This window comes from Orbicella faveolata, unplaced genomic scaffold (assembly GCF_042242905.1).
Source record: "Orbicella faveolata isolate gen_17 unplaced genomic scaffold, um_ofav_v1 contig_25, whole genome shotgun sequence".
NCBI lineage: Eukaryota > Metazoa > Cnidaria > Anthozoa > Scleractinia > Merulinidae > Orbicella > Orbicella faveolata.
Window position 1 is genome coordinate 25,956,777 of NW_028301553.1, and position 26,429 is coordinate 25,983,205.

General features: G+C 38.0%; 2 protein-coding genes across 3 annotated transcripts; one reads left to right on the top strand and one right to left on the bottom strand.

Annotated features, from left to right (window-relative positions):
• Positions 1-28: 28 nt before the first annotated feature.
• LOC110067465 (eukaryotic translation initiation factor 2A-like) lies at positions 29-18,127 on the top strand. The gene is made up of 21 exons (XM_020774795.2): positions 29-97; positions 200-269; positions 1,823-1,897; positions 2,471-2,589; positions 3,324-3,423; positions 4,292-4,374; positions 5,600-5,700; positions 7,149-7,266; positions 8,111-8,227; positions 8,575-8,643; positions 8,980-9,081; positions 9,867-9,907; positions 10,534-10,578; positions 10,962-11,050; positions 12,528-12,591; positions 13,018-13,111; positions 14,788-14,843; positions 15,192-15,326; positions 15,785-15,883; positions 16,317-16,382; positions 16,707-18,127. The coding sequence occupies exons 1-21, from the start codon at positions 70-72 to the stop codon at positions 16,770-16,772; spliced, it is 1,737 nt and encodes a 578-aa protein (XP_020630454.1). The 5' UTR covers positions 29-69; the 3' UTR covers positions 16,773-18,127.
• Positions 17,971-26,414, bottom strand: LOC110067476 (telomerase Cajal body protein 1-like). 2 transcript variants are annotated; one of them, XM_020774812.2, is made up of 11 exons: positions 25,872-26,414; positions 24,984-25,088; positions 24,586-24,697; positions 24,041-24,129; positions 23,224-23,314; positions 22,364-22,496; positions 21,457-21,549; positions 20,844-20,962; positions 20,295-20,398; positions 19,658-19,810; positions 17,971-19,089 (listed from the first exon to the last, which is right to left on the bottom strand). In XM_020774812.2, exons 1-11 carry the CDS (start codon positions 26,345-26,347, stop codon positions 18,930-18,932), a joined length of 1,635 nt encoding a protein of 544 aa, XP_020630471.1. In that variant the 5' UTR covers positions 26,348-26,414; the 3' UTR covers positions 17,971-18,929. The 2 variants fall into 2 exon arrangements, with proteins under 2 accessions (XP_020630471.1, XP_020630464.1); XM_020774805.2 differs by having other exon boundaries at positions 24,984-25,091.
• Between the last annotated feature and the right edge of the window lie 15 nt (positions 26,415-26,429).

Genomic DNA, 26,429 nt, shown 5'->3' on the forward strand with positions numbered 1-26,429 from the left:
TTAGTAGCCTCGTTTCAAAAATTATTCACGAATTCGTTTCCAGTTTTCTACCGTCGCTTTAGCGCCAACATGGCGGCCAAGGAAAGTCTTGTGGCTGGTAAAGAATTTTCACTGAACTTCTACAAATATAAAGCTGAAATATATTTTGACTCATTACAGACTTGGTCATTACATGACATTGTTTGTATTTATGTTGTAGTTAGAGGAACAGACGGGTTATCTATGGTTCATGGTTCACCATCCTTTAGGCAACACGAGGGATTTGGAAGGTTTGTGCGTGGATGTTATGACCTTTTATGTTAAGCTTTAATAAGTTAAATAGAAATTGGGGTTGTAATTTACAACGTTAAGTGTGACTTTTTCATAAAAGTATCTTTACAAAGAGATACTGCATTTCTTTTTTTCCTCAAGATTTAAGCGATGATGTCTGCGATATTTCATTATTTATTTTGTTGTTTACGTTTGGATTTTAGCTTATGAGAAGGGCCATTCCATTTAATATCCGTACCCCTGCCCCCCTATCGAGAAGCTTTAAATTTTACCCCCTCGGAAAAGTTAACTTTTTATCCCCCCCACCAAGAAAGTAAGATTAAAGTGCCGACACACTTCCCCCTTCAGGATTTGTAAAAGATCAAAGACACCTCATATAGTTGCCCCATCAGAAACGGCCTCTAAAGACCTCACTCCTCCCCCTCAGATTTCCTAGACCCTCTTTAGGGGATTTGTGGGTGGGGTGGGGTGTAAGTAAAAAATGGAATGGCCCAATGCACTCTGAAACTGTGATCCTTCTGGAGAAAATAGCTGAGTAACAAGTCGAGAATCTCATACAGATGGTATATATACAGTGTAGTGTTACCAGATCTGAGCAGTGCTTCTGATATGTTTCTTGTTGCTTTGATTTGTTGTTGTATTTTAAGCAAATGAGGATCATATCAACATTTGAGTAGCATTGCATTAGCACTAAAGAATTTCTTGTTGCATATTTGCACAAATATCTCTATTTGTGTAAATTCAAGTCAAACCTTAGAGTAGTCAGCTAGTGTTTCACAGTGAATTCTGATGAAGTGTCAGTCTATGTGTAAGTCTCAGGTAAGAACATGTATAGGGTTGCTAAGGATAGGAGAAAGTAGACATTTCTAAAACTTGAATAATTCAATAAATGTTCAAAAGACAGACAAAAATCAGTTTGGAGACAACTTAGTAATTGGTATGTACAAAACCAAAGAGCTGAGTTATGGAGTTTAATAACCCTGTTTTTTCAAGTAAAAGTGTCCCATTTTTGTCCCATTTTTTTAATGCTGAGTCTATCACCTTAAGAAAGGTGACCGCTTGAATTGCTGGAAGTCCCCTGCTAAGGGATGGTGATAAAATGTTTTCTAAATAATATCAACAATTAGGCCATGAGCCTGAGTTTTCCATGAATGAATAGTCATTAAGGGGTAGCCAAGTTGACTATCACTCCTAAATAATGAGGGTAAGTAGTCAAATAAATATTGTTTGGCACTATGGAATTACTGCACAAAACCTGTAATTTTTTGTTTGTATTTTTAGCCTAAAATTAAGAATGATATTCAGTTTCAAGAGCAGTGCATGCACAATCATTGTCTGTCAGCAAATAGAAAATCATGAGAAAACCAATCAGATTCATGTATTTCCAACAGAACACCGTCCTGTAGCTGAGGCTAATAACAAATAGTTAAGATGAGAGGCAAGTAGTCACTCAAAGGAGACATCTGCCATCCTTAGATTGGTTTAGCGTCCTTTTCCCTCTAATTATTGTTTTATTGTGGCAGTTATAATGATATGATTCTTCTGTTTTCAGCGACAACTCACCAAGATGCAGAGTAATGACATTTAGTTCTGATGGATCCTTGTTTGCTTGGTGTAACGGCCAGAGGTGAAGACTGCATATTGTGTGTATTATTTCCCATTTCCAGCTAAATTGCTGCAGTTACAGTAATTTGCTTTGTAATTTTCAAAGAAGTTTGGAAGCAATCAGTTGGATCTAAAAAGAACAATGTCTCTTATGGTCAAGTGGGCTACAATGTAGTGAATCAGTCAATTATTAATGAAATAATCACTTAATCCATTGCTTAGCCAAGTAAGTCAATCAATCAGTTGATCGATCAGTTCATCAATCAATTGATTTGTCTGTCCTTCTGTCCATCTGTCCTTCTGTCCATCCGTCCATCCATCCTGGTCCATTTGTTTGTCTGTCTGTCTGTCCGTCCGTCAGTCACTCAAATACTTTTTTCACATTACATCCTACAATGTGTGATTGTGTACTTATGTAACATTATGTCAGATGAGACCTGGCTGTAAACTGATTTTTAAGACAATAATGTATTATCCAGTTCATCTCTCTATCTGTCTCTCTATCTGTTCATCAGTATGTCTGCCTGCCTGCCTGCCTGCCTGCCTGCCTGCCTGCCTGCCTGCATTACTGACTGACTGTTTGTTCAATTCACAGTGTGCTAGTTGTGGAGACTTCCCAGTTCAGTTTAGTATGCCGTATTCCTAAAGAGAAAATATTTTGCATGGCATTTTCACCAAAAGGCACTCACTTGTCAACATGGGAGCAATACTCAGGTCAGGAAGTAGTGAGTAAATCTATAAGCCTTCAATATTTTGTATATACTCTTATCATTTCTGATCTCTAGGTCTCACAACAAATGATTATTAATCCTGACAGCTATGAACAATCACCTTTGAAAAAAAAAGCCTTGGTCTCTTAAAACAAAGTTAAGGAATCTGAGAGCTGATGAATAATTTAATGTTGTTATAATTATAGACACAGATGTTTTACTGGAAAATACACCACTCCCTCTTGTATATTGTTAATTATATAGTAGTTGGGATGCATGATTTGCTCTTGTTCAAATATTGCTCTGTGGTTTTGTAACTCAGCAATACCCTCAGGCATTGAACTTTGGGGAGCAAGGATGGTGCAGTGGTGAGAGCACTCACCTCCCACAATGTGGCCTGGGTTCGATTCCAGCCTGGTGCCATAGGTGGGTTGAGTTTGTTGCTGGTTCTTGCCTTGCTCTGATTGTTTTTCTCTGGGTTCTCCTCTACAAAAACCAACATCTCCAAATTCCAATTGGACCAGGATAAAGGAGCCGCATGAAAACTAGTTAGCACTGATGTGGTTTTCACTCTAACTATTGTAATTTACTTATTATTTGCTTATTATTATAAGGTACTATCTAGACTAATCAAAAGGATTAAGTAATATATGCCTTCTCAGATGGTTATCAATTATTTCCATGGTGTCTTCATCTTGAAAGTAATAGTAAAAGGCTTTTTCTGTGTTCTGTAACCAGTCAGCAAAGATCAGACTACACCAACAAACAATCTTGAAATCTGGAATCTTCAGGCAGGGAGATTAGTTGCTGGGTTTGCACAGAAGAAAAAGGAGACCTGGTAAGTGTTGCCAACTTACAACTTTCAAATTACCTGAATGGGTATAAAGCCATCTGAAATTGACTGGAAACTGCTTGGGCAAACTATTAAGTTTCATGAATTTTTAGCCATGGTTTGGATACATACTTTGTGGTAATCCTAGTGTGAGGTCTGTAGTTGTGTTCAAGATATTGGTCAAGTTCTTGTTTTGGAAGTTAATTGATCAACTCAGGTCTAAAAACCTGCCCTCAAAAATGGGCTAACCAAGCTAGTTCAAGAATTAAAAGTGTCTATTGGAATGCTGCCATCCTTCAAAACTCTGCTGATAAATTGGTGTGTCTCTGTGATCAGTTCTTGGGAAATACCAGCTTTAGAGTGAAATAATTTACTTTCAATCTGTTTTGTTTGAACAATGTTTTGAAAAAGCTATCTGCTGAAACCAGATTCATGAGCAGTCTATCTATCTTGTCAGTTTTGCAAAATTAGGACCGCTCAGGAGGCCAATCAGAATTCTCATCAATCCTTTTATTAAGATTTGATTCACCTATAGCCTTGATCTTCACACCTGAAACAAACTTTTTACTTTATGGGTGAATGGTATCAACTACAGGCATGTTGACCTGTAACATCAGGTGCCCATCAAGCATACTAAGCCGTAACATGTGTTACAGGTTGTGGCCCTTAGTGGCAGCCCTGCTCATTTTCATTTTACTCTAGTTTGTGATGTGTAATAACGGTTAGAAATGCCCAAAAGATTTGAGTCTCATCCTGGCAAGTAGGCAAGATCCAATTTTCAACCTTGAAGGATGCAAGAGAAAAGGGGAGAATTGTAATAAGAGAAACATCTTGAATCACCATAAAATATGCTGGCATTTTTGTTTCCTTCCAGGCAACCAAAGTGGAGTGAGGATGAGTCAGTGTGTGCTCGCTCTGTCACTAATGAAGTACATTGCTTCCATGATGCAGACTTTAGTATGTATCCTGCACATAGCATCCATGTCTTTTTCAGTTGACCTTTATTTTGGCTAAATGAAATTTGGACAAAATTTGTCGATTTATTTTGTCTTATTTAACAGTAAATCAATGTTTATTTAGGGGCATCCAATTTAGCACAGCTAGTCTAAATGAAGCCTGGTACAACATAAATTTGACAACAGTACAGATACACTGTAACATAAGAGTACATTTAAGCTTAATTTTCAATTCATCAAGACTCTCAGCTCGCCTGATGTTTTGAGGAGAGAACATTACTGTTATATGCACGAGCTCCATTTATTCTAAATTCCCCTGGTACTTAGCAGATTTTGTGAGTGGATGGCACAGCAGATCATTTCCTCTGTTCTGATAGCTATGAATCTGATGGCCAAGCTTCAACTCTTAAACCTGCGGGCATGTTTTAATTGTACTTTTGATTTTAAAACACAATAAAATGTATGTATGTAAATGTATGTATGTAAATTCTGAAAGTGGATACAACACAAATGTTGGTCAGTGGTCCCATGGTGTTCTGAGGGAAATGCCGCATGCTTTCATGATGTTTTGTTAAGATGGATTTGTTCTTTTGCACCATAATACATAAGAAAAGAGTCACTTGGTAGAAACCTTGGCTGATGCAAACCCATATTAATAATGATTAAGTTTGGGAAAAGTGTAAAAGTCCTTAAAATTTGTGGTTCAGGCTATCTTCCAAAGTCAATCTGACTTTTGCTTTTATAAGGGTAAATAAACACTTTCTTTTTACAAACATAGTGTGTAATCTTTACTACTGTTTTAAAACCTGTATATCTAACGACCATCCATTAGAAATTAATGCTAATACAAATTCAACAAAAATAGACTAAAGGCATAGCCCAACATCAATTTTATCGACTAAAGTTAAAATCTAGTTAAAAAAATCTAGTTAGCTGTCATCACTCTACAAAGGCCTTTTTTGTCCCAGTGAATGGTCTATACATTCACTCTAATTTTAACCTTTCGTTAACGGCCATCTCTCCCCAACAAAACAACAATTGAAAACAAAGAATAGAATCTATTTTTGACGTCATGTTACAGCCCTCCCCATAACATCAACCTCTTTACAACAGCCACTTTCCTCTTTCTGCAAGGTGACCACTGTAGAGAGACCTCAATTGATTGTATTTTTTAGGGAGTACACAATAATGACAAGTGGATTAAAATAGGTGAATTGCTTTTGTAGCGTCCATTGTCACTAAGCTAAGGCTTCAAGGTGTAACAGACTTTGAGTTGTCTCCAGGTCCCCCACCTTTCACAGTGGCTGCTTATGTTCCTGGTGCAAAGGTGAAGTGTTATTTTCTTTTTTGCCTTTAATAATTGAACATTCAGAGCAGTTCCACTGGAGTGTTGAAAGTAATTCATGTGCATTTGATTGGCGTGAAATACTTGTGCCAATGTGCTGTCCAAAACCAATTGTGACTTGCCTGCACACAATTTCCCATGCTTTGCATCAGAAACCTGTATTTGCTTTGAGTTTTGATTGGTTTGACACTAGATTGTTTGTGTAATTGATGATTGGCTTGAATGATTAGAGCAGTTTTCAATTGAGTGTCATGAAACCAATACCAAATTAATTACTTAACAGTCTTGAACCATTCTAAAACCAAAACCAGGAACAAAGAAATTGCCTGATTACTTTCGACACTCAACTGAAAACTGCTCTATTTCAATTGGCTTTGGTTTTATGACACTCCACTGAAAATTGCTTTTGTCTTCAAAGTACAACTAATATGACACTTAAATTAGTTCAAATGTCCCATGTAATACATTATTTTATGGGCATGTGTAGCTCAGCAGATGGGCAAGATGAGTTAAATCCTATGGCATATGGATTAATATGAAAAGTCAGTTTATCAGCCTTTCATAATCTTTTTCCAAATTCAGTGGCTCATACCCACTTTGACTGGCTTTCCATTTTGTTATTTGACATTGATGCCTGATCTGCATGGTCTGGCAAGCATTTAATGTGACGTTAGGTACAGTTTGTGGCATGGTTTAATGTGCTGTTCCAGAAAATATCCATACCCCTTCCACGGAAGGTTTTGTAGCTTGGAACCCCCCCCCCCCCCCCCACCACCCCTCTGGAAATTCCATTTTAGTGTCATACTTTCCTTTAAAAAAAATGGGCTTTTGAAACCCACCTCCCCCTTGAAATTTCCATTAACCTTCCTTGGGGTGGGTATGGATATTTTCTGGAACTACACAATGTTTGTAAGCTCAAAATGACTAAAATATTGAAAACAGGTTAGAGGGGACTAGAAAAGAGTGAGTTGCCTTGGGAACAGAATTTTATTAGATCTGTTAAGTGTGTTGCTTATAGAACTATTAGTAAGTCCACCTGGTTTCAATGGTCTCTGCAGCAAATTGACGGAGATAGCTTTACATGTGTTTATATTAAGCAATTAGATTATGAGCTTGAGATTTCCATCATGCATGGAAATCGACAGTGAAGAATTTAATTGTTTTAGTATGAATCTACAAAATCTTCTTCACAGACGCTTTGAAAATGCAAAGAAGTGGCTGCCAGTTTGTTTACAACAGAACAGATAGTGAGAAGCATAACCAATTAGAGGATGGCATTTGTGATAGAATGCTAGTAAATTTATACCAATAGTTGATATATTATTGGGATGAGTTTATGTAATAATCTCTCTTGATCAGTCACTCATAAATTCATTACCATCATTATGCAAGGGAGAAGTATTTAATACTAATTTGTTGTTGTTTTTCAGGGTGCACCTTGTTATGTACGGCTATTTAGACACCCAAATTTTGACAGTCCAGCTTCTGTCCTTGCAAACAAGAGCTTCTTTAAGGCAGACAGAGTTAAATTGCTGTGGAACAAGAGAGGCAAGTACAACATAAAGACTGAGGGTAACAACAATAATAATCATTGACAATTTGACCCAGTCAACAGTCATTTCCTAAAAATAATGTATGGTTGATTACGCGACAAGGAGGGAAATTGTAAGATTACAGGAGTTAAGTATTCCAAATGATTGATTTAATTTTGGATGAACAAGATAGTGTGCTTTGGACATATACCAGTGAAATTTTAATTGCCGTTCAAGAAGATTATTCCAGATACCTGTACATTGAAGGAAGAGTGGTGAGCCTATATGGGGTGGCAAATGGTGCTTCAAAAACCATGGGTCTTGCAAAATTTTCATCAAATTTCATGGGTCTTGCAGTCTTGTTTTTTAGCAGTTATGTACATCTCACAGTCTCAATTTTTTCACAAAGCAGTATTGCAGTCTCAGGTTTTTGCAAGGCTAAGAAAGTCTCAAATTACCCGCTTGTTTGTTTGGTTGTTTTTTAAATGACCTCTGAATATCTTAGAACCTGAATGTCTTGAGCTCGCATTTTAAACGCTTTTAAATCTCAGTCTCATAATTGAAGAAGGGAAAATGTCTCGGGCTGGCAAAGGAAAATGCTAGTTTCACCTTCTCGCAAAGTCTCGCATTTACCAATCACCATCCCTCGTATATGTATTGTAGCCTTAGCCACCTGAACTTACAATGCCAAATGAACTCCAGCTCTCTGTCTTCAAGAACTTGATTGCAGTTTAAATTTGATTAATTATTATTGGGAAAACCGTAGGGGAGGAACTGCATATTGAAAAGAGGGCAGTTCATTTAATCATCACAGCAGGTACAGTGGTTCATTGTTTAGCTAGTCTAATTTCTAACTTTAGGCTCGGCAGTCCTTGTTGTTACAGCAACAGATGTTGACAAGTCAGGGGCATCTTATTATGGTGAACAAACACTACAGTATATCAGCACCTCTGGAGAGAGCAGCATGGTACAATTAGGTGAGAGGGTGATCCCCCAAAGAACGAGGCCAATATCCAGCCATCTTGACCAAACAAGCTTGGTCAATAAAGGATTTATTATATGGCTTTCAGGGAAATTTGTCTTGTGGGACACAGCAGGTGGTCCTGAGAGGGCAAGATAGCTCCATCTTGCCTCCTCAGGTAGCCAATCACAGTGCAGGATTTGAGCCATCTTGCCTGCTCATGGAGCTAGCCAAAATTAATAATAATTTCTGATACAGCTCTAGATCTATGTTTCAACCATCACTCTAAATACAATGTAACTAGAACCAGTGTGTTTAATTTTAGGTGTCTTATCTTGTGTCATTTCATTTTATGATCTCCAGCCAAGAGAGGACCAATTTATTCTGTACAATGGAGCCCAAACTCTAAAGAGTTTTGCGTGGTCTATGGTTGTATCCTTTGCCACTTGACACTACTTCTTAATGATAATAAGTTATTATTTGACTTTTTGTTGAATTTTCACTGGATTTTTTCGTGATGTTGCTTTTCCTGTGTATTTATTGTTCTATGCTCATTTCATGTGAGTGAACTTCAAGCAACAATGCTTATGCTTGCCTTCCTGAATGTGCTTTTTGTACAAGGGTTAGTTGTGGTGTGAACCAGAGTTAAACAGTCAAATTTAGTTTGTGTATGAATTGGATTCTACGCAATTCCACTTTTGAACTCACGGATAATCAATTTTATTGATTCCTTCCTTAACTTGCTGTTTAATTTTACAACCACACCAGTTATGCCAGCAAAGGCGACACTGTTTGATCTCAAATGTGAACCTCTGTTTGACTTTGGAACAGGACCAAGGAACAATGTGTTTTACAATCCACATGGAAATAATATCCTAACAGATTATATAAATATTATTTATTTATCTTATTAACCAAGTACAAGGACCGTACATGATTGGAACTGTTTAGAAAAACATTGTCACTATCACAGACTGGAAAAACACTGTAAACTTCAAGTGTACAGTTCTGATTGGGAGCTGACTACATGTAGTCATATACTTGTATCTGGTATTAAAAGAAAATATAAGGGAAAGAGAGTTGGAAGTTCAACATATGGAATCTTTTGGGCACAAGTGACTTTGGAACGGGACAAAGGAATGATCTGTTCTACAATCCACAAGGAAATAATGTCCTAACAGATTATATAAATATTATTTATTTATTTATCTTATTAACCAAGTACAAGGACCATACATGATTGCAACTGTTTAGAAAAACAATGCCACGATCATAGATTGGAAAAGCACTGCAAACTTCAAGTGCACAATTGTGATTGTAAGCTGACCAATCATATACTTGTATCTGATGTTAAAAAAAAACAGAAGGGAAAAAGAATTGAAAGTTGAATGTATGGAATCTTTAACAGATTATTTAATATTATTTAACATAACTTGAGTAAGGTCTCTTCAATGCCTCTTTGGATGTCATTTGGATGTTATGTGTGATATTAGAAATTAATAATGAGATGTTCTGCTAAAATTAGGGAGTAGTTTGTTGTTCATTGACATTTTGTTACACATTGTTCATTGACCTTTAATTCACAAAAGTGATCAACAATCGTCTCAGTGTAATAACTTCTTAATACATTTCTTGTCAATCTTAACTGATCATACTTGTATGCCTTGCTGGCTTTGGAAATCTCAGAGGCCAACTGGTAAGTTGATCATGAGTTCAGTTTCCAATTCAATACACAAATGTCAGCCTTCACAACTGTTAAACTGGTATTCACTTTAAAATTTATTATTATCTAGCTACCGGCCAATCTGAAAACCCTTAGATTGCAGGCAACAAATAATTTTATTTCTCCTTGTTTTTGGTTCACAATGTTTTGGGATATCACCTACTGGAAATGGAAATGAAATATTGTATGTTTACTAGCACATGGTTAAATAAAAGCAAATTACTATTGATTTTAATATAAGTGCAAAAGTTAATAAAGTTAGAAAAGTTAGTAAAGTTTGTGCAAAAGTTGGTAAAGTTAGTCTCTTTGGGGGTCATGAGACTCTTCCACTTTGGGTTCGAATTGAAACAAATTTACAGTGTAAGCCACATCAATGGCATCAGATGATGACCAAGTCCAAAACGAGATTGACATCTGTGAGTATTTCTTGTCATTTCTCCTCAACTCCCCAATAAAAAGCAAATTAAGGGAGTGCAGTGCTTATTCTGTAGGCTCGTGAGGCACACAAGTTTTCTTGCAAACAATAACACTATACACCCATTGCCTGCTCCTCTAACCACTATTATTGGTGTAAGGAAATATTCTTTTTCCTTTTACAGGAACTGTGGAGCAGAAAGGATTTAAAGCTTATAAGCAAACCTCAGGTAATTGTCACTCACCTCAACAGAATAATGTATTAAACTTCCTTCTTCTCCTTATTGTTTTGATTTTTAGCTTTTTAGCTTTTTAGCTTTTAGCTTTTTAGCTTTTTTGCCAGATGCCATAAGAATGGCATAGCTGATCCCTCAGTCTCTTGAATTTCCATCCAAGGTCATAACACCCCCTTTGAGGATGTGGCAATCTGGGACTTAGTCAATTTCAGATGGGCAATAGTGGATGCTCTCTCCATGGAATTTAAAATGTAATATATTTTTGATTGGCCAGTTAGAGAGCATAAACACATGTAGCGGTATGCATTATTTGTGGTGAATGTGTTGGCAATGACAAGCGAGATAACTTATGATTACATCATAACATGATTTAACAGGCCAGCGACTCAACATCACTTGAATGGTCTCCAGATGGTGAGCACATTTTAACAGCTACGACCTCTCCAAGGCTCAGGGAAGGAAATGGGTAAGGTTAACTTTTAGGGTGTTTGTCAGCAATTGCTCTATATCAGATTCTCAGTAAATTGACAGAAGTTGACAGTTGGCTGACAGGATTTTCTGGGAGCTGATCTTCACTTTGTCTCTTTAAGGGGGTCCTTCTTAACTACAGATTTAGAGCAGTTGCTAAGGGATTGCTGATTGTGATATTTAGAAGAAAGTTATTTTGGAGCATTTTGCAGTGCTAAATGGTGAATTTTATATAAGGAAATATTTGCTTTGAAAAAATATAATTTCACGTGTGTAACTAGTGCCAGTCCCAAACTGCGTGTCAGAATTTTAAATCCCTAAAACTTGAAAGAAAAGAGGAAGGGTTCCGATTTTTCTTATGAATCAGAAATAACTTAGCCTTTTTTTATAATCGTACACATGGAATTACTGTTTACACATAAAAGAGGAAAGCTACTGTAGAAAGTCTGCTAAACTTTTATGATAATGCAAGTTTCATAAAACTCATATGTAGCATTAAGCACGTGGAGGTTCTTAATCTATTGACACTAATTTAGATGAACTTTTTCAGATCTAGATGTCTTTTAAGTTTTAGGGTTTTATCTATTTGGGAGGGTTGTACAGCGGGGTCTCTGGCACAGTTCAAGAACAGAAAAAATAGAGGCTCACGGATCACAGATATAAAAATTTCGTTTTCCCGAATCACAAGAATAAGCAAATAAGATGCTCTTTTTAATAACCTGTTCCTACACTAGAAAGATTGTTTGAAGAAAGAAAAATCATGAAAGGCTAAGTCAAGGCATATTGCAAATTGCATACCTAAGTCACTCTCAATAGATGACTCTAACCATCTGGAGGACTGGCGTCTCAAAATCACATAGAATAGGGTGGTGAAATCACTAATATAATAATTCAAGTACTTCACAGGTCGCACAAAACCTTTGGGTCACAGATCACGAAGAATAATTTCCTAAATTCACGTTTCATGGAAAATAAAATCAGCCAATCACACATCACGAGAATACCCCTGTACGACCCTCATTCTGGTATGTAACTTGTTAAGTATGGCCTTGATTTGAAACTCTTGCAGGACTCCTCAATGGAACAAACCTGTGCAAACAACTTATCCTTAGGAGGTCTGGTTTTCAAAAATATGACAATTAGACCAATTTGGTGGTTAAGAAGAACCCCCCCTTAAGCATCTTATTTTATCTTTTATGTCTACTTCTAAGGCTACTCTGTCGGTTCTAAATAATGTTTGTCAGTGTTTAGGAGAAATTGGAGATTCAATAACTGAGCAACCAACTTCTTTTAGACACAGTAGACCAATCATGCTATGAAACAGATGTATTCAGTGGGACTGGAAGAATTACCCTCTGTGTCTGTATCCTGTCACGTTAAATATGTGTGCTCACTCTCAGTGTCTTTATGATGCTCATATGATGCATGCAAATTATGCCCATAGAATGTCAACATTGAATCATTTTTCTCACCAGCTATAAAATCTGGCATTACACAGGAAGTTTGTTACATGAAAAGAGTGTTGGTGAACTTTGGGAGGTATGTCTGCCCTAAGGTGATACCATGACCTTCTTGATTGAGTGAGAGGGCCAGATAGGAAAATACTGACAAAAGACTGGGCACAGTGATGGCGTCATGGTCATGCTGTCCAAAATGGTTGAGAGACATGTTTTTTTACTGGCCCAACCTAACTCAGTCAATAAGCTTTCTATCATTGATACCACCTTTGTAGCATCCGATTATGTTGGAAAATGTCTTGATAAATTGGCTGAATTGCTTGCACTAAATGAACTACTGATATGTGCAAGGCATTGACAGCTGGACCTGCTTGTATCAACAAGTCTGGCCCTACACATATTTAGCTCACTGTGTTGCTGTCTAGATCCATTACAATACCATTGCATCAGTGGACTGATGTGATGGTTTGATGACGTCACTCTTTAATTAACTGTCCTGTGCTTCTAGGTTAAGTGGCAGCCTGTTCCTGATGGTGTGTTCAAAGAACCAGTGATCAATTATCGGGCTGTTCCCTCCACTGCAAGTCAAGAGCAGCAGAAAAGTTAGTTTTGGTTCACAAATGTTGCCCTCATGAACTGAGTTTCTTCCTGCACTGTAAATATGTCACATGTTTCTTTCTGTTAAACACAAGTGAAGATTGACAGGGGAAGGTGTAAATGGCCCGTGGGGGGACTCTCATATAAAAAGGGATGGGGGTGCTTGCTGTACCTTTAAGGGTTCGAAAAAGGGCGTTTGGTACCTGTTAGGTTTCTAATATACCCCAATGCCCCCCCCCCCCCCCCCATAAATATCTGCCTGGATTGCTTTCTATAAGATGATGTTGCACCTTGTAGACATTAAGTGCTCTTGGATAGATTTGGCTGGTGCTTGCTTTACTTACATTGCATTTCTCACCAATTTAATGTTCTTCAACACTTCTTGTTGCTGTTTTTCCAGTTGCTGGAACTGTGCCTATTTTTTGGGGGGGTGTGGAGCCGAAAAAGTGAATGTCAGTAAATATGTTGTTTTAGAATTGGTACTTCTTATGGGTGAAAAACAATTTCAAGCCACACCCACAAAACGGTATCTTGGTATTTCTTAAGGGTTTTTTTTCCAAGATTTCTGACAAACACCCCTGTTCCCCATCACCCCCGTCCCTTGTATCTGGGAGCCCCCCTTGGGGTAAATGCAAGGAGAGTCCTGCACATATCTTAGAGTTTTGAATACTATCTCTGCAAATCCTCATTGAACAAGATGTTACACGCAAATCAGCCAATAACTTCATTAATGTGTCTAAGCTTTTAACTGGTGGCATACTTAAAATGCAAGAAAACTCTGCATTTGCATTTAGTAGAATTCTACATTGTATGTGTCACTTGTGAAAATGTTACAAATTGAGTGGCTGGGTTATCGAAGATTATTAGCTATTGCTGTGCAGTTGCTGGAGGTTGTTTACAAAATGGCAACTTTCTTGTTTTTCTAAGGTTTCAGTGGAAACATTTAGAAACATAACTGGTCAACTAACTTCCAGGAGATAAGGACATTTACCATTGCTTGACCCGAAAAAATTGAAATTATTAATGAAAATACTGATGAGTGAGCGTACAAAACTGCAAATTTCCATCAGAATTTCGGCTGCTGCATTTTGCTTAAGAGTTCAGTACCAAGAGAAATAGTAGGCAATTATTGTTATTTGAACAATATTGAGTTATCTAGACTTGTGCTAAAAATAATAGATGTACTAACATTTGCTCTTGATTTCTATGAGGTGATAGTTGATTCAGCCTTGAGCTCACATCTTATAGTCAATACATTACGAAATCTCCCAATAACAATATAATGTAGACAGGACCACTAAAACTGGCACATCTGTATCTGTATCGAAAAGCGTAAGCTGTCGGTCACATGGGAGAGAACCTGGAGCTATAGCCTGCCAATACAGCCGCCTCTCATCGCCCACCTCAAGGGTCGTTGTACAACCACCCTCGGCAGTGGGCAATAAGAGGCGCCTGTATTCGCTGGCTACTGGACCTATGGCCAGAATAATGTTTAAAGCACCCCTCTCAGGATTAAAAACCACCCTAAAAAGCATTCTTGTAATGAAAGCAGTAAAGATTAAATTACATTTTTTATTGTGGAGATCTATCCATATGGTCCATGTATGTGTCTTGTCGAGTTGGATAAAAATATTAAATGGAATAATAACTGTTGTAAGTAACAAATAACATTATCTTTCAGCTAAAGATGTTTACCGTCCCCCTGGCCTTAGAGGAACTGCACCATCAGTGAAAGTGGTGAGGCAAATGTCTTTCCTAGGTTGATTGATGCAAGTATAGCTTTAAAGTAAGAGGTTGAGGAAGGCACAAAATCTAACAAGCTTAAATCTCTTTTTGTAATTGAACACCTACATGTACACCATTTGCATGCCAATCAACATGCATTTTAATGCGCATGACTTCCTTAATGTTTCTCTACTGCTTGTAGAACTTGTGGGAAACACCAGTGACTTTTTGCTTTTTAGTATCTCAAAATTTGTTATTGATACCATGATTTAGTAATTACTGGACCCCCTATTGAACAATTCAGTGCTCGTAATTTTAATGGCTGTTGATTATTAAATTATGTGTAATTTTCTATTTCAGCATGAAAATGAACCTGCAGAAAACCTGAAGCAAAAAGAAGGGCAGGAAATGTCTAAATCTGCTGCAAAGAACAAGAAAAAGAGGGAGGCAAAAGCAAGAGCAAAGCAAGAACAGGAGGTTTCTGGAGAGGCACAGGTGTGAATTTTTTTTGTTGTTTTGAAGTAATCATTGTATTCATGAATCAATAAGCAATTCATAAAACAAATGTGGCATTGTCAGGGCAAGAAGCAAACTTTTAGCTAGATGGGTGTCCAGGTGTCCTGTAGACAGCCACTTTCTAATGAAAATTGTTTTCTTTTCATATTTTGCCTTATAAATTGTTCATTTGAGCAGGCCGTATAGCACATTTTGGATGGCCACTTTTCAAATTCTGGCTTAAAGCCTGGCAAGGATTAAATCAATCCAGTAAATCAGTATTTAGTTTTTCATTGTGGCTAGTAAGTTGAACAACCAGCCTGTCTGTCTGTCTGTCTGTCTGACAGACCTGCAATAGAGTCAGTTAACAATCATTGAACTGACCACAGTTAGTTTATGCAGGTAGTTTAATATCCCAGTGGCTTTACACACTAAAATCTCGGTTTATTTTATTGCAGGTAGCAAGTGCAGCCCTACCGTCACCTCCCCCATCATCAGCAGTGACCAGTGCAACTCTTCCACCAGAGAAAGAAAAAAAGCTCAGGAATTTAAAAAAGGTGTTTGATGGAAATTTGTGTCATTACAATCTAATATTTATTATTTAATTAGTATTATCATTATTCCTTAAAAACTTGAGTTTTGATTGGTGCAATCTGAGCAAAGCTCTTGTAGAATGACAGTGGCAGATCCAGACCTTGAGCTAATGGGGAGGGGTTCTTCTGCTTACCGTGCAGGCTTTTCTTCCTTCTGTGATTTCTTCATTTTTTACACAAAATAAGGAGGGGTCTGGCCCCCCAGGCCCCTCCCCTAGATCTGCCACTGAATGAGATTCTCATCTAAGACACTCAGAGGCATGTTTTGTAAAAGCTTGCTATTAATAGAAATCAAATTGAGTCACTTTTGGAATTGAATTTGCTCCTTCTATTCAGTGTATTTCCCCTAACCTAGTACAATGTTGTACTATATTTCTTTTACTGAATTCCGGTTTAGAAACTGCGGCAAATTGAAGACCTGAAGGAACAACAGAAATCAGGAAAAATACTAGAGAAAAATCAGGTCAGATATTAGAGTAATATGTACAAGTGAGTACCAGGGATGGATTTGAAAGTATCCTTGTCTTGTGGTTTCTTTTTACAAACAGGGTGCAGTGACATTAATATCCCAGCTCTTTACCTTGTCAGTCAAACATGAAAATTTAACTTAGATAACACCTTTGAAGCTTGATTTTACAAGTCAAGTATGTGAAAGTGTTACTCATAACAATTCACTTGGAGGGTTCAGCTAATAAATCATTGGTTTTTAATTAGTAAAGCAGTTATAGCTAAACATTTACAACCTGTGAGTTATTTTACTTACTTATTTTCTGGGACTGTTTTGCAGATGGACAAAATAGCAGCAGAGGAATCTCTAATAAAGGAAATACAAGAACTTGAACTTGGAAGATGACATCAAGGATTTAACTTCCTTGTCAATAGTTTTATTCTGCACTTTCTGTTTCTATAACACTTCCTGAAGGATAGAAACAACAACTGATGAACTGTCATGTTTAAAAGTAGTGTGATCTACACAATGCAGATCTTGCTACTTTCAAACATCACAAATGAACAAATTATAGTTTTGGAAGTTCTACTTAGAACCGTGAATTCTTTTGTTCTTAGAGGGGAATCTTTGTTCCCAAAAATTGCCCCATTGTCATAAAATTAATGATTCAGATCTGATCAAGCTACAGAACTATCAATTTTTATTGACTGTCCCAAGGAATTTGAGCCTGTTGTATTGAGTACTTTTTTTGTGCAACACAGGTTTAGAAACTCAAAATTTTCCCACCCAGACATTTTGCAGTTTCGCATTAAATATTACACCCAAAAAGCCAAAAATGTATCCAGTTACTAAGTTTTACCAGCTCTTTAAATGTTTGGGGTCAATTTGTATCTGGCATAATGCCTTCTCTGCACAAAGTCATATGTTAGTGTGGAAAAGTGTAAACAGTGATGTAAGCAAAGATCACCCTGTACAGTCACTCCTATGCTAATAGACATATCCTGTGATTACACAGGACTATGAGTAGTCCCTCTTTCACTTAGTCTGTCAAGTGAGACCCCAAATAAACCGCGGGGAAAAAATGGCCGCGTGAAACCCCCAGGAGTTCGCACGGCCATTTTTTCTCGTGGTTTTCTTTTTGATCAATACACGACAAACTAAACGAAAGAGGGACTACTCGTTCATGCAGCCAGCTACATAGAAACACTTCATTTGAAGCCTACCATATGTGTAAATCTGTCCTATGTAGACCATTTTCAGGGTTTCTGCTTACATCAAGTTAATTTTGAGTGCAATTACATGTCTGAATGACAAAGGTTTCTAACACTTCAAGTAAAGGTGTTACATGTAAATGCAAGTGCAATCAGGACCTTGTATTCTGGCTGACAAAGTAACAAGTGATCAACTTGTGATTCTCCTTATTAAGTGCCAATACCTAAACAAGCATTCAAGTGTAGAGATTTAAGAATTGATCAATGACGAGAAACTATTTTATTTAAAACGTTTTTTTTTTTTCAACTAGACTAGCACAATAAGAAGTGAATGGAAACCTGTATGGAGAATTTGTATGTTGACAATGGAGTTGAAACAAGAGCTGTGATAGTGATGGTTAACTTGGGACAAATTTATTATTTTACATCCATTAGATTCACAAATTATAATTATATGTTTCAAATAGTTTCAAAACACACACTGGCCTTCTACATACTGTACTTCTTGCATAAGACAATTTGCTATTAATAAATAGTTCTAATATTTTATTGCTCATTTTATTGGACTGAAAGGTCACTGAAAGGGAAGAACAGCCCCCTCTCCACCTCTACCCAAAAAGTGGTTGTCAACTGTCAGACAGCAACCACCATCAGTTAACAGTTGAATGGCCACAATGCAGTCATAAACCAAGCACCACAAAACATTTTCATTAGAAGACAGGCTGGCTCAGGGAATTCCAGGATACACATATTATAGAGAGTGAGCTGTTCACATTGATTGAGTCAAGCGTGTTTTCTCTGTCCTCTAATTTCAACTTGGGTGTACTGTTGTCATACTTGCAGTTGATTGGTTTCAACATGCAAACAAACACAGTCTGCTGGAACCAGCGATTGGTGTCTGTTACAAGAATCTTCACTTTACAAGTCCCAGTACTAAACTTTGTGAAAAATAATGAGTTAGGAAACCCTTGCTGGGAAAGTCAACTGAGTGACACTACACAGTAAATGGCTGCCTGAATGTTAATAACTAAACGCTGGAGGTTACATTCTGGAGTCTCTTACACTGTGGTTGTATGGCAAGCACTATTTGGAGATGTCGGTGGGACAAGCTATATACATAATAGTATATCTGAGGATATATTTCCAAAAAGGACAATCTTTTCCCAGTTGTTGGGTCCTCTGTGTGTACCTGTCGTCACAGTTTGCTTAACACTGCTGTCTGTAAATTTCACACAGGAAAGAGCCAGTCTCTAAGCAGCCTTGTACTTCTTGCTGTTACTTTTGTTACAGATTTTTAACTTGAAGTACATTTTAGTCTCCTAATTCACTCTTAGCAGCCTCAGAGTTGCTCTCATTTTACACTTGTGCCAGCTGCCCAGATCCTAAGTGAATTATCAACTTGTGCCACTATGTCCTGGTCCATTGTGTTTTCATCATCACTGTCATTCCCAGGTTCTTCAAACTGGCGTTGCCCAGAGGTTGTGGCCAGTAGAGGAAGGCTGGGGTGGAAACTAAAAAAAGAAGTCCAAATATCTTAAAATTTAACACCCATTCCCAAACTTGAAACATTCTTGCCAACCATGCATGCGTACAGTTTCCATGGCAACTAAATTAATGTGACAGTTCATCCCCCTCTAGGTGGTACTCCTTGTCTTTTTGGTGGGGTGTGGCACCTGGCTCCCCAAACACTGACCCTTCTTTGGACCAAAATACAGGTACCTCACTTTCCATATCCATTTCTAGGCAAAGGTCACCTGAGTGTGTATCTTAATGTCCTGAATCATTCTCTATTGTGTCAGATTAATTATATTTTGACGGCTGACTTTTCTTTTTGGATGAAGTGAACTGGTGAAAAGAGAGAAACATTTACATGAATATGCCCTTAAACCCATCCCCAGTTTCAGACCAGATTTCTAAATTGTCTGAAATGGGAACATCTGTTCTTAAATTACCACTTCCTTTCTCTTCAACAAAGGCCAGATCACTTTGTGCTCATGTTGACCAATGTTAGAAGAACAGCAGTGTTTCAATACTATTATGTACTGGTCATGACTTTTGAGACTTAAAGGATTATCATACCTGGCACCATTTACAAAGTCCCCATGAGCCACAAACTTCATGACAGGTTGTAGTGTAGCTTCTTTTGTTGTGTCGTCATTGAGAGGAGGAAGTGTAGAATCCCAAATGGAAACACAACCATCGGCATTGCCAGAGATTATGTATTGTCCAGTCCTACGAAATGAATATTAGTACAGCATACATAATAATGGATATTAATACAATATATATAATAATGAATATTAGCACAGTATACAGTGTCAGTGGTCAGAACAGCTGGCTCTTTACTGCAGTTTCTGTATTAAATTTCATACGAAATTTAAGACATTTTTCTATGCTTTTTAATTATTTCCATTTTCCAAACTTGATGTAATTGTGATGTATTGTGCAAAACTTTCCTATCTGCTTTTGTCTTGGGTTGTTAAGAGCGACATGCACTGTGAGAGTGGTGTCTTGGTCTTGAAGAGTACAACATAGTGACCCCACCCTGGCTCAAATTGAAGCACCTGTTGCTGTGCCTCAAACACTTGGTGATAGTTTATTCCTGTTTGGAGGGGACTTAAGATGTCGATATTCCTCAATCTATTGACTATTGAACATTAGCCAGACTGTGTGGTGTCAACTGTATGAAAGTGCATCTGTTATGATTGATTTATACCTGTCAATATCAAAATACACCCTCTGGTTGGTGTCCACTGAGCGCATCATACAGTACAGGACTGTTCCAGGATTTCGCACATCCCAGCATATAATTTCATCATCCTGTTAAAAAAAGTGCTTCAGATTAACATTCAGAGAGATCAGTGCATACCTTTATTATTGCAGGAAGTTAACATCGGTCTACAGCGAGTGCCTACTACATAATTCTTACTAGTTTTTGTATCATGACGCATCTAGAATTGTTGCCAGTCCCCCAGGATGGGATGCTAGCTACACAGAACTTCCCAGCATTTTTGTCATGTTGCCCCTCAGAAAAACCCTTCAGGAGTAAAGTAGCAAGCCCAAGGACAGTACAGTACTTGGCTCTAGAGAGCTCTTGCCTCTAGAGATCTCATTAAAGAATCCAGCCGACTAAAAAGGCAATGAAAACTGTAAATCTGGACCAATCCGCAAACAAACTCTGACTAGCTGCATTAACAGAGTGTCAATGCTGTGGGGTTTATACAAAAAACTGAGCTTTGGTTCAGGCAGGTTTGCCTACATGTACCTTTCTGCCGCCACTATATAGCTTTGTCCCATCTGGGGAGAACATGACATGAGTGACCCCACCCTGCTGTCCTTGGAGGAGAAAAATTAGCTCACCATCTGAATCTGAGTAGACTCCAACTGATGGTTAAGAAGAGGAAAATTTATTAGAGCTAATTCGTTTAACTTTGCAAATAGTACATGTTGTCACAATGGCTAAAAGCAACAAAGTATGGATTTTTCCTTTGCAGCTTTGCCTCTTGCAAAAATTTCCTTATGGCCTCATCCCTGGCATCTGTGACTCCACTGATGAATGAAAGCATTCACACACAATAGAGGTTATCACAGTTTCTGAAGCCATAAACAAGTAAATCTGGTGTATTTTTACTAACACCTAGATGGGATTCTATTCCATAACAAGGTTACCCACTCATGCATACACCTGGGTGTAGAGTGACACTAAGAGTAGTGTCTTGCTTAAGATCATGTCACAGTGACCCAGACCTGGTCAATGAACCCACGCTGCATAATCCGCAGTCCAGCGCACTATCCACATGGCCACCACACCCTCCATTAGTTAATGTTAATTTATCTATTACTTCTCGTTAACTTAATTTGTCAATTCAAATTCAAACCTGATTTTGAATAGGAGCCCAAAGCATACATCCCAGAGTTGTCCTGACTGAATGCAATACTTGAAATGATTCCATTCTGACCTTCCTTTTTGACTGTAATGAACAACATGCCAATTAAACTCCTGAAATGTGGCATGATTTTTCTGTAGACTAAGGTGATGCACAGTCTGCTCTGTGTTTACCAGAATTGGATGACAAATTTTGATTTTTTAAATTTCTTGGCATATGAGGGGTGTGTTCATTTGGGATGATCTAGATTTCAAACTAGTTTAATTTTCATCAAAGTGGAAGAGCGAATCTGAGACCAACACCTTATTAGACAACTAAATAAAAGAAAATTTGCAACGATCCACTACATGGCGTAGTGGAGACAAGGGTGGACTATGAAGTCAGAGATCAGGTGTTCAAATCTAGGTGAATACAAAATAATGATTAAAAGAGATCTGGGGGTTCGGGTACCGGTAAGGCAGGATGATATGGGCCCCTGGAAGGGTTAGGTACTGATGAAGGTGGGTGGTGACAGGTTATTCTTTTAAGAACCCCCCCTCCTGTCCCTCCCCCCCCCCCACAAAAAAAGAAAGAAAAAGAGTGAGAAAAACTAAATAAACTGGTTTGAAAAAAATTAACCTAGTTTGAAATCATTCTGACCTAAAATACATTTTAAACTCCAGCATTTCCATCAGTGTGCTTGCATGCTTTTAGAAACTTTTGCTTTTGTAAAGAAAACCTTTATTAAGAGCTATATGTCAGCTCATTGTGCATCAGCATCTACAGGTTCAACAACATGGAATGAAGGAGGAGAAAGCTTTTTTTTCTTGACAGGTTTTCCATTCAGTTTAGAAGTTACAATCCTGAGCAACAGAGTAACGCTTATTATCAGAAATGTTTGGTATTTCAAACTGCACACCTGTTGTTGGTCTCTGCTGGAAATCTCTGCCTGGTCTAGCTGTGTCAAAAACTCTGACCATCTTGTTGAAACCACAGTAGATCTGACTGCCATCCAGGTTAAATGACACACAATTTGCAGCAACCAGCTCATCCTAATACCCAAACATTTGACAGAGCATTTAAGAGTGAATGTGATCATCAAACATTTATGATCTCCTTATGAATATGATCCCCCTATGTACAGTATTATTATAATATACGTCAAATTTTTCTGACTCGCATTTTGATTGGTTCTTACTTATGATCTATTGGAGGCCAGATGCATAGATGACATCATTAACAATTATTGTTTTTGTTTTGTTATTATATAAAACAGATAGATTTCATGTTGCAGTGTGTCTGTTCAGTAATAGATCACAGAAGAAGTCAAAATGTGGTAAGAACATCAATCAGTGACGCACTAGCCTAACCACATTTCACCACATTTTGATGTAAATTATCTGTGATCTGTTACTGAACAGACACATGGCAAATAATGAAACAAAAACAATGTCATGCCCTAGCTAGGAATATTGAAGATGGCCCTTTCCTTATCTGATGATGTCTGAAGATTTCAGAGGAAAACCTTTGGAAAATTTCCTGTTGTCAGTCAGTCATAGAATTGGAGCAACTGTCGTCATTGACTTACTTTGGTCATACTGCAGCAGTAATTGGTTCAACTTTACATATGTTTGACAGTGTGCAAGTTAAAGTGTTGATAGGTCAAACTTTCCAGCTTAAGATAGTTTTCATCATCCCCCACTGCAGGAGATTCAATACCTAGATGAAGCACTGACAGCTGTTCATTAGCAATTTTAACAGAACTGACACGAAACTTACCAAGTGGTTATAAGTTCTGTAAGTGCATCTTATTGTCCCAGTGAAAGCGTCCCACATGTGGATAGGATGGTCGCGACTGGTGCTCAATAAACTGTAATGTGTTGGTAATTCACAAAAATAAGTCATCAATGCAAGTGTCTAAAATAAACATGCAAATAGCCATAATCCTTCCAAGGATGTAACATTCTGATCTCAGGGCTTTTCCATGTTTGCATAAGCAGAGGGTATGTTTGCCAATCTTATATACTGCACTATAAACCAATGTACTGCATTCTGTTCTCCCCATCTGAGAAAGATCTGTTATTCAAGTCAGGAAATTCCATACTCGTGACCTCTACAGGGGTCTGATTAGTGTCTCCAACATCAGTTATGTCAGGATGTCATGATATTTTCTTCCTTCTGTGGTCTTTTTATCTTTTACTACATCTATTGTAATGTTCTTACGACTTTTATTGTTTTGTTTATTTTAATTCTACTTTTAGTTGTTCAGGGCACCTCTTGATAACAGCATTTGTTGACGGGGTTTACCCTGGTTAAATAATTATGTTTATATTATTATTATTATTATTATTATTATTATTATTATTATTATTATTATTATTATGGGATCTTTCAAGGATCCTTTGAAGATTGTACATTCTTAAGATCTCCTGCTGGACAAGGTTTTTCACTGTGCATGGTCACTGATAAAAATGTTTTTTACTAGCTACCTTATTACACACAGTTGTAAAACGTTCCAGCCATTTACAGTTGAAGCCATTTGTCAGTTGCCAATTAACTACTTGCAGGCCTCATTTTAAAAATTCTAAAAACATACCAACATGAGTCAGGATCAAGTGATGACATAAAGGGATACCAGCAATAATCATAAATGGTCTCTCCCTCGTGCATCTTTAGTGCTGACACCTTCAAAAGACAAGGAAAGTCAGTGAAAAGAGTAAACTGTGCATATGAGCCAAGTGGGTGCTGCTTATATCCAGTTTCTATAACATAAAGCTACTAGGAATATCTCTATCTCCCCTCCTGGATAGGATGCTTGTCCATCACAGGGTCCCCCCCCCCCCCCCCCCAGCATTAAATTCACTGGTACCCATTTATATACCTGGGTGGAGAGAGGCAGTGTGAGAGTTAAGTGTCTTGCCCAAGAACACAACATAATGTCCCCAGCAAGTTGAGCGCACTAACCATGTGAACGTGAGAAGTCTAATTACAACTCTGTTGATTAATATTACTCAATTCTATAAAGCAATAAAAAATGCCTTGTGCTTTTGCTGTCCTAAAATCATGTTATCAAGAAGAAGGAAGAGAAGTGGAGGACCAGGAGAAAGAAGAAGAGGATGAGGTGTGGTGGAGTTTTCCTACCATTTCCGACAGTCCTTGCACAGCAACCCCACTGTATAATTCCACAGGAAGATTAAATATTCTAAGGATGTTATCATCACTGTTTGTCAGTAAACATGAGCCATCAGGTGACCTTCAAACAATGCAGGAAAAAAAGACAAAGTATAAATAATAAGAATAAAATCTTGTACACTTCTCAGCATGCACTCTACACTGCAATTAAAACTCAAAGCTCTTGGAGCAAAAATACATGTAAACCTATTCAGCAGGTCTCCAACTTTCATTGGATGTTACTGGGACTTCTTTGAATACAAGGTAATATGACACAGCTTGTTGAAATTCAAACTGGTGGCATAGGAATCCCACTCTCCCCTCCCTTCTGTCCTCTGAACGTTGTTCACCATGATACCTGCACTCACCATTTGCAACCCTTAAGAAAGTTTGAAGTTGAGATGTCAAAGTCTTGCCAAGCTCCTGTCACTTGCTGTGGAACTTCACTGAAGTTATAGTGAACTACAGAGTACCTACTGAGGCAAGACAGAATTGCAGTGCTTCCAAGTTCAAAATGACCATGAATGTTTCATCCTTGTTCAATTAAACAGTTACCTTCATTAGGAATAAGAACTGCACCCTCATCAAAAAATGGTACATGATTTTCAAGTTATATATTTGAATACAGGGGTAACTCTGTCAGAATTGTTCTTCCCATTGTCTTTCAACCAATCAAAAGGAAATGAAATGAACTGAATGGAGAGTTTCTTTCTGTATGGTGCAGGTAACCTGTGGGGTATCAGGGTATCATGTTTTAGGAAGTTACAACACTGCTCACTGCATTTCTGAGGCAAACAGGGACTGACAGACTTTGAACCCAGTTTGAAATATTTCCCCAATGGCAATCTAAATCACAATTTGAAATTTAAAAGAATCATAATGGAACCAACCAACCTCTCCCTCTCCGCAAACATGTTCACAACCTCCAACTCTTCAGTAAAAGTGAAGAACAGCTCCCAAGAAAGTTTAGAACAGTGAATGGTTAACACTCAGGTGACAAGCAGCCAAAAGTTAGCCAATAAAAAGACCAACAGTGAAATGAAAGTTCTTATTAATTAGGCATGAACATATGCACAACCAACTGTTGGCTGTCAGTAGACTGCCAGTAGCCTGATCTTTTTTTTTTTGGGCGGGGGCGGGGGGGGGGGGGAAGGGGGGGAAGGGGGGGGACAGGGGGCTCACCTGATGGTGGACTGGTGGTCAGTTCATGATCAGGTAGAGAAAACAATTTCAAGAACAAAATTAAGTAATCTTACACTTCACCACTGTAGTTGTCTTCTGATTCCATTGGAGTGTCCCTTTCAATGTCGCGATCATTTGATTTATCCCCACAGTTTGCTGTCCTTGAATCAACGTCGTCTTTATTTTGATGAAGATTTTGATCAGCCACCTCAGCAACTTCCTGGTCTTGCATTGGTGCGCCTCGTTCAAGTTCGGAATCGATTAATTTGTCCTCTAAATGGCTTGATCTTGACCCATCCCTGTCTCGAACTCCATTTTGAACAAAGGCTTGTTTATCAACCTCGGCGGGTTGCTGACCCACCGTTAGAATTTCAACCTGATGAGCGACTCCACTATCTGCAACAGAATCTTTCGCACTGGGATCCTCTGTTCCTTTCTGAGGACCAGTTGCCGGATCTTGCGGACAATCGGACTCTTCTCCTACATTTTCTACTTTATCAGTTTCAGATGGCCTATCTAAGTCACCAGAATCGATTTCGCTGGACATCATTCACACAAAAAGAAGTTAAGAAGTTTGTGATCATTCGGCAATGATGTCCGCCATCTTGACCGTGAAAACCTGGGAAGAATTT

What these genes read in the sequence shown, in the direction of transcription:
- LOC110067465 (XM_020774795.2), top strand. Translation starts at nt 70, where the DNA reads ATGGCGGCCAAGGAAAGTCTTGTGGCTG. An exon ending in CTTATGTTCCTGGTGCAAAG is followed by an intron (nt 5,701 to 7,148) that starts GTGAAGTGTTAT and finishes GTTGTTTTTCAG; the next exon opens with GGTGCACCTTGTTATGTACG. An exon ending in AGCTCAGGAATTTAAAAAAG is followed by an intron (nt 15,884 to 16,316) that starts GTGTTTGATGGA and finishes ATTCCGGTTTAG; the next exon opens with AAACTGCGGCAAATTGAAGA.
- LOC110067476 (XM_020774805.2), bottom strand. Translation starts at nt 26,347, where the DNA reads ATGATGTCCAGCGAAATCGATTCTGGTGACTTAGATAGGCCATCTGAA. An exon ending in GACAACTACAGTGGTGAAGT is followed by an intron (nt 25,092 to 25,871) that starts GTAAGATTACTT and finishes GTCTTGCCTCAG; the next exon opens with TAGGTACTCTGTAGTTCACT. An exon ending in CTTGATCCTGACTCATGTTG is followed by an intron (nt 23,315 to 24,040) that starts GTATGTTTTTAG and finishes AACACATTACAG; the next exon opens with TTTATTGAGCACCAGTCGCG.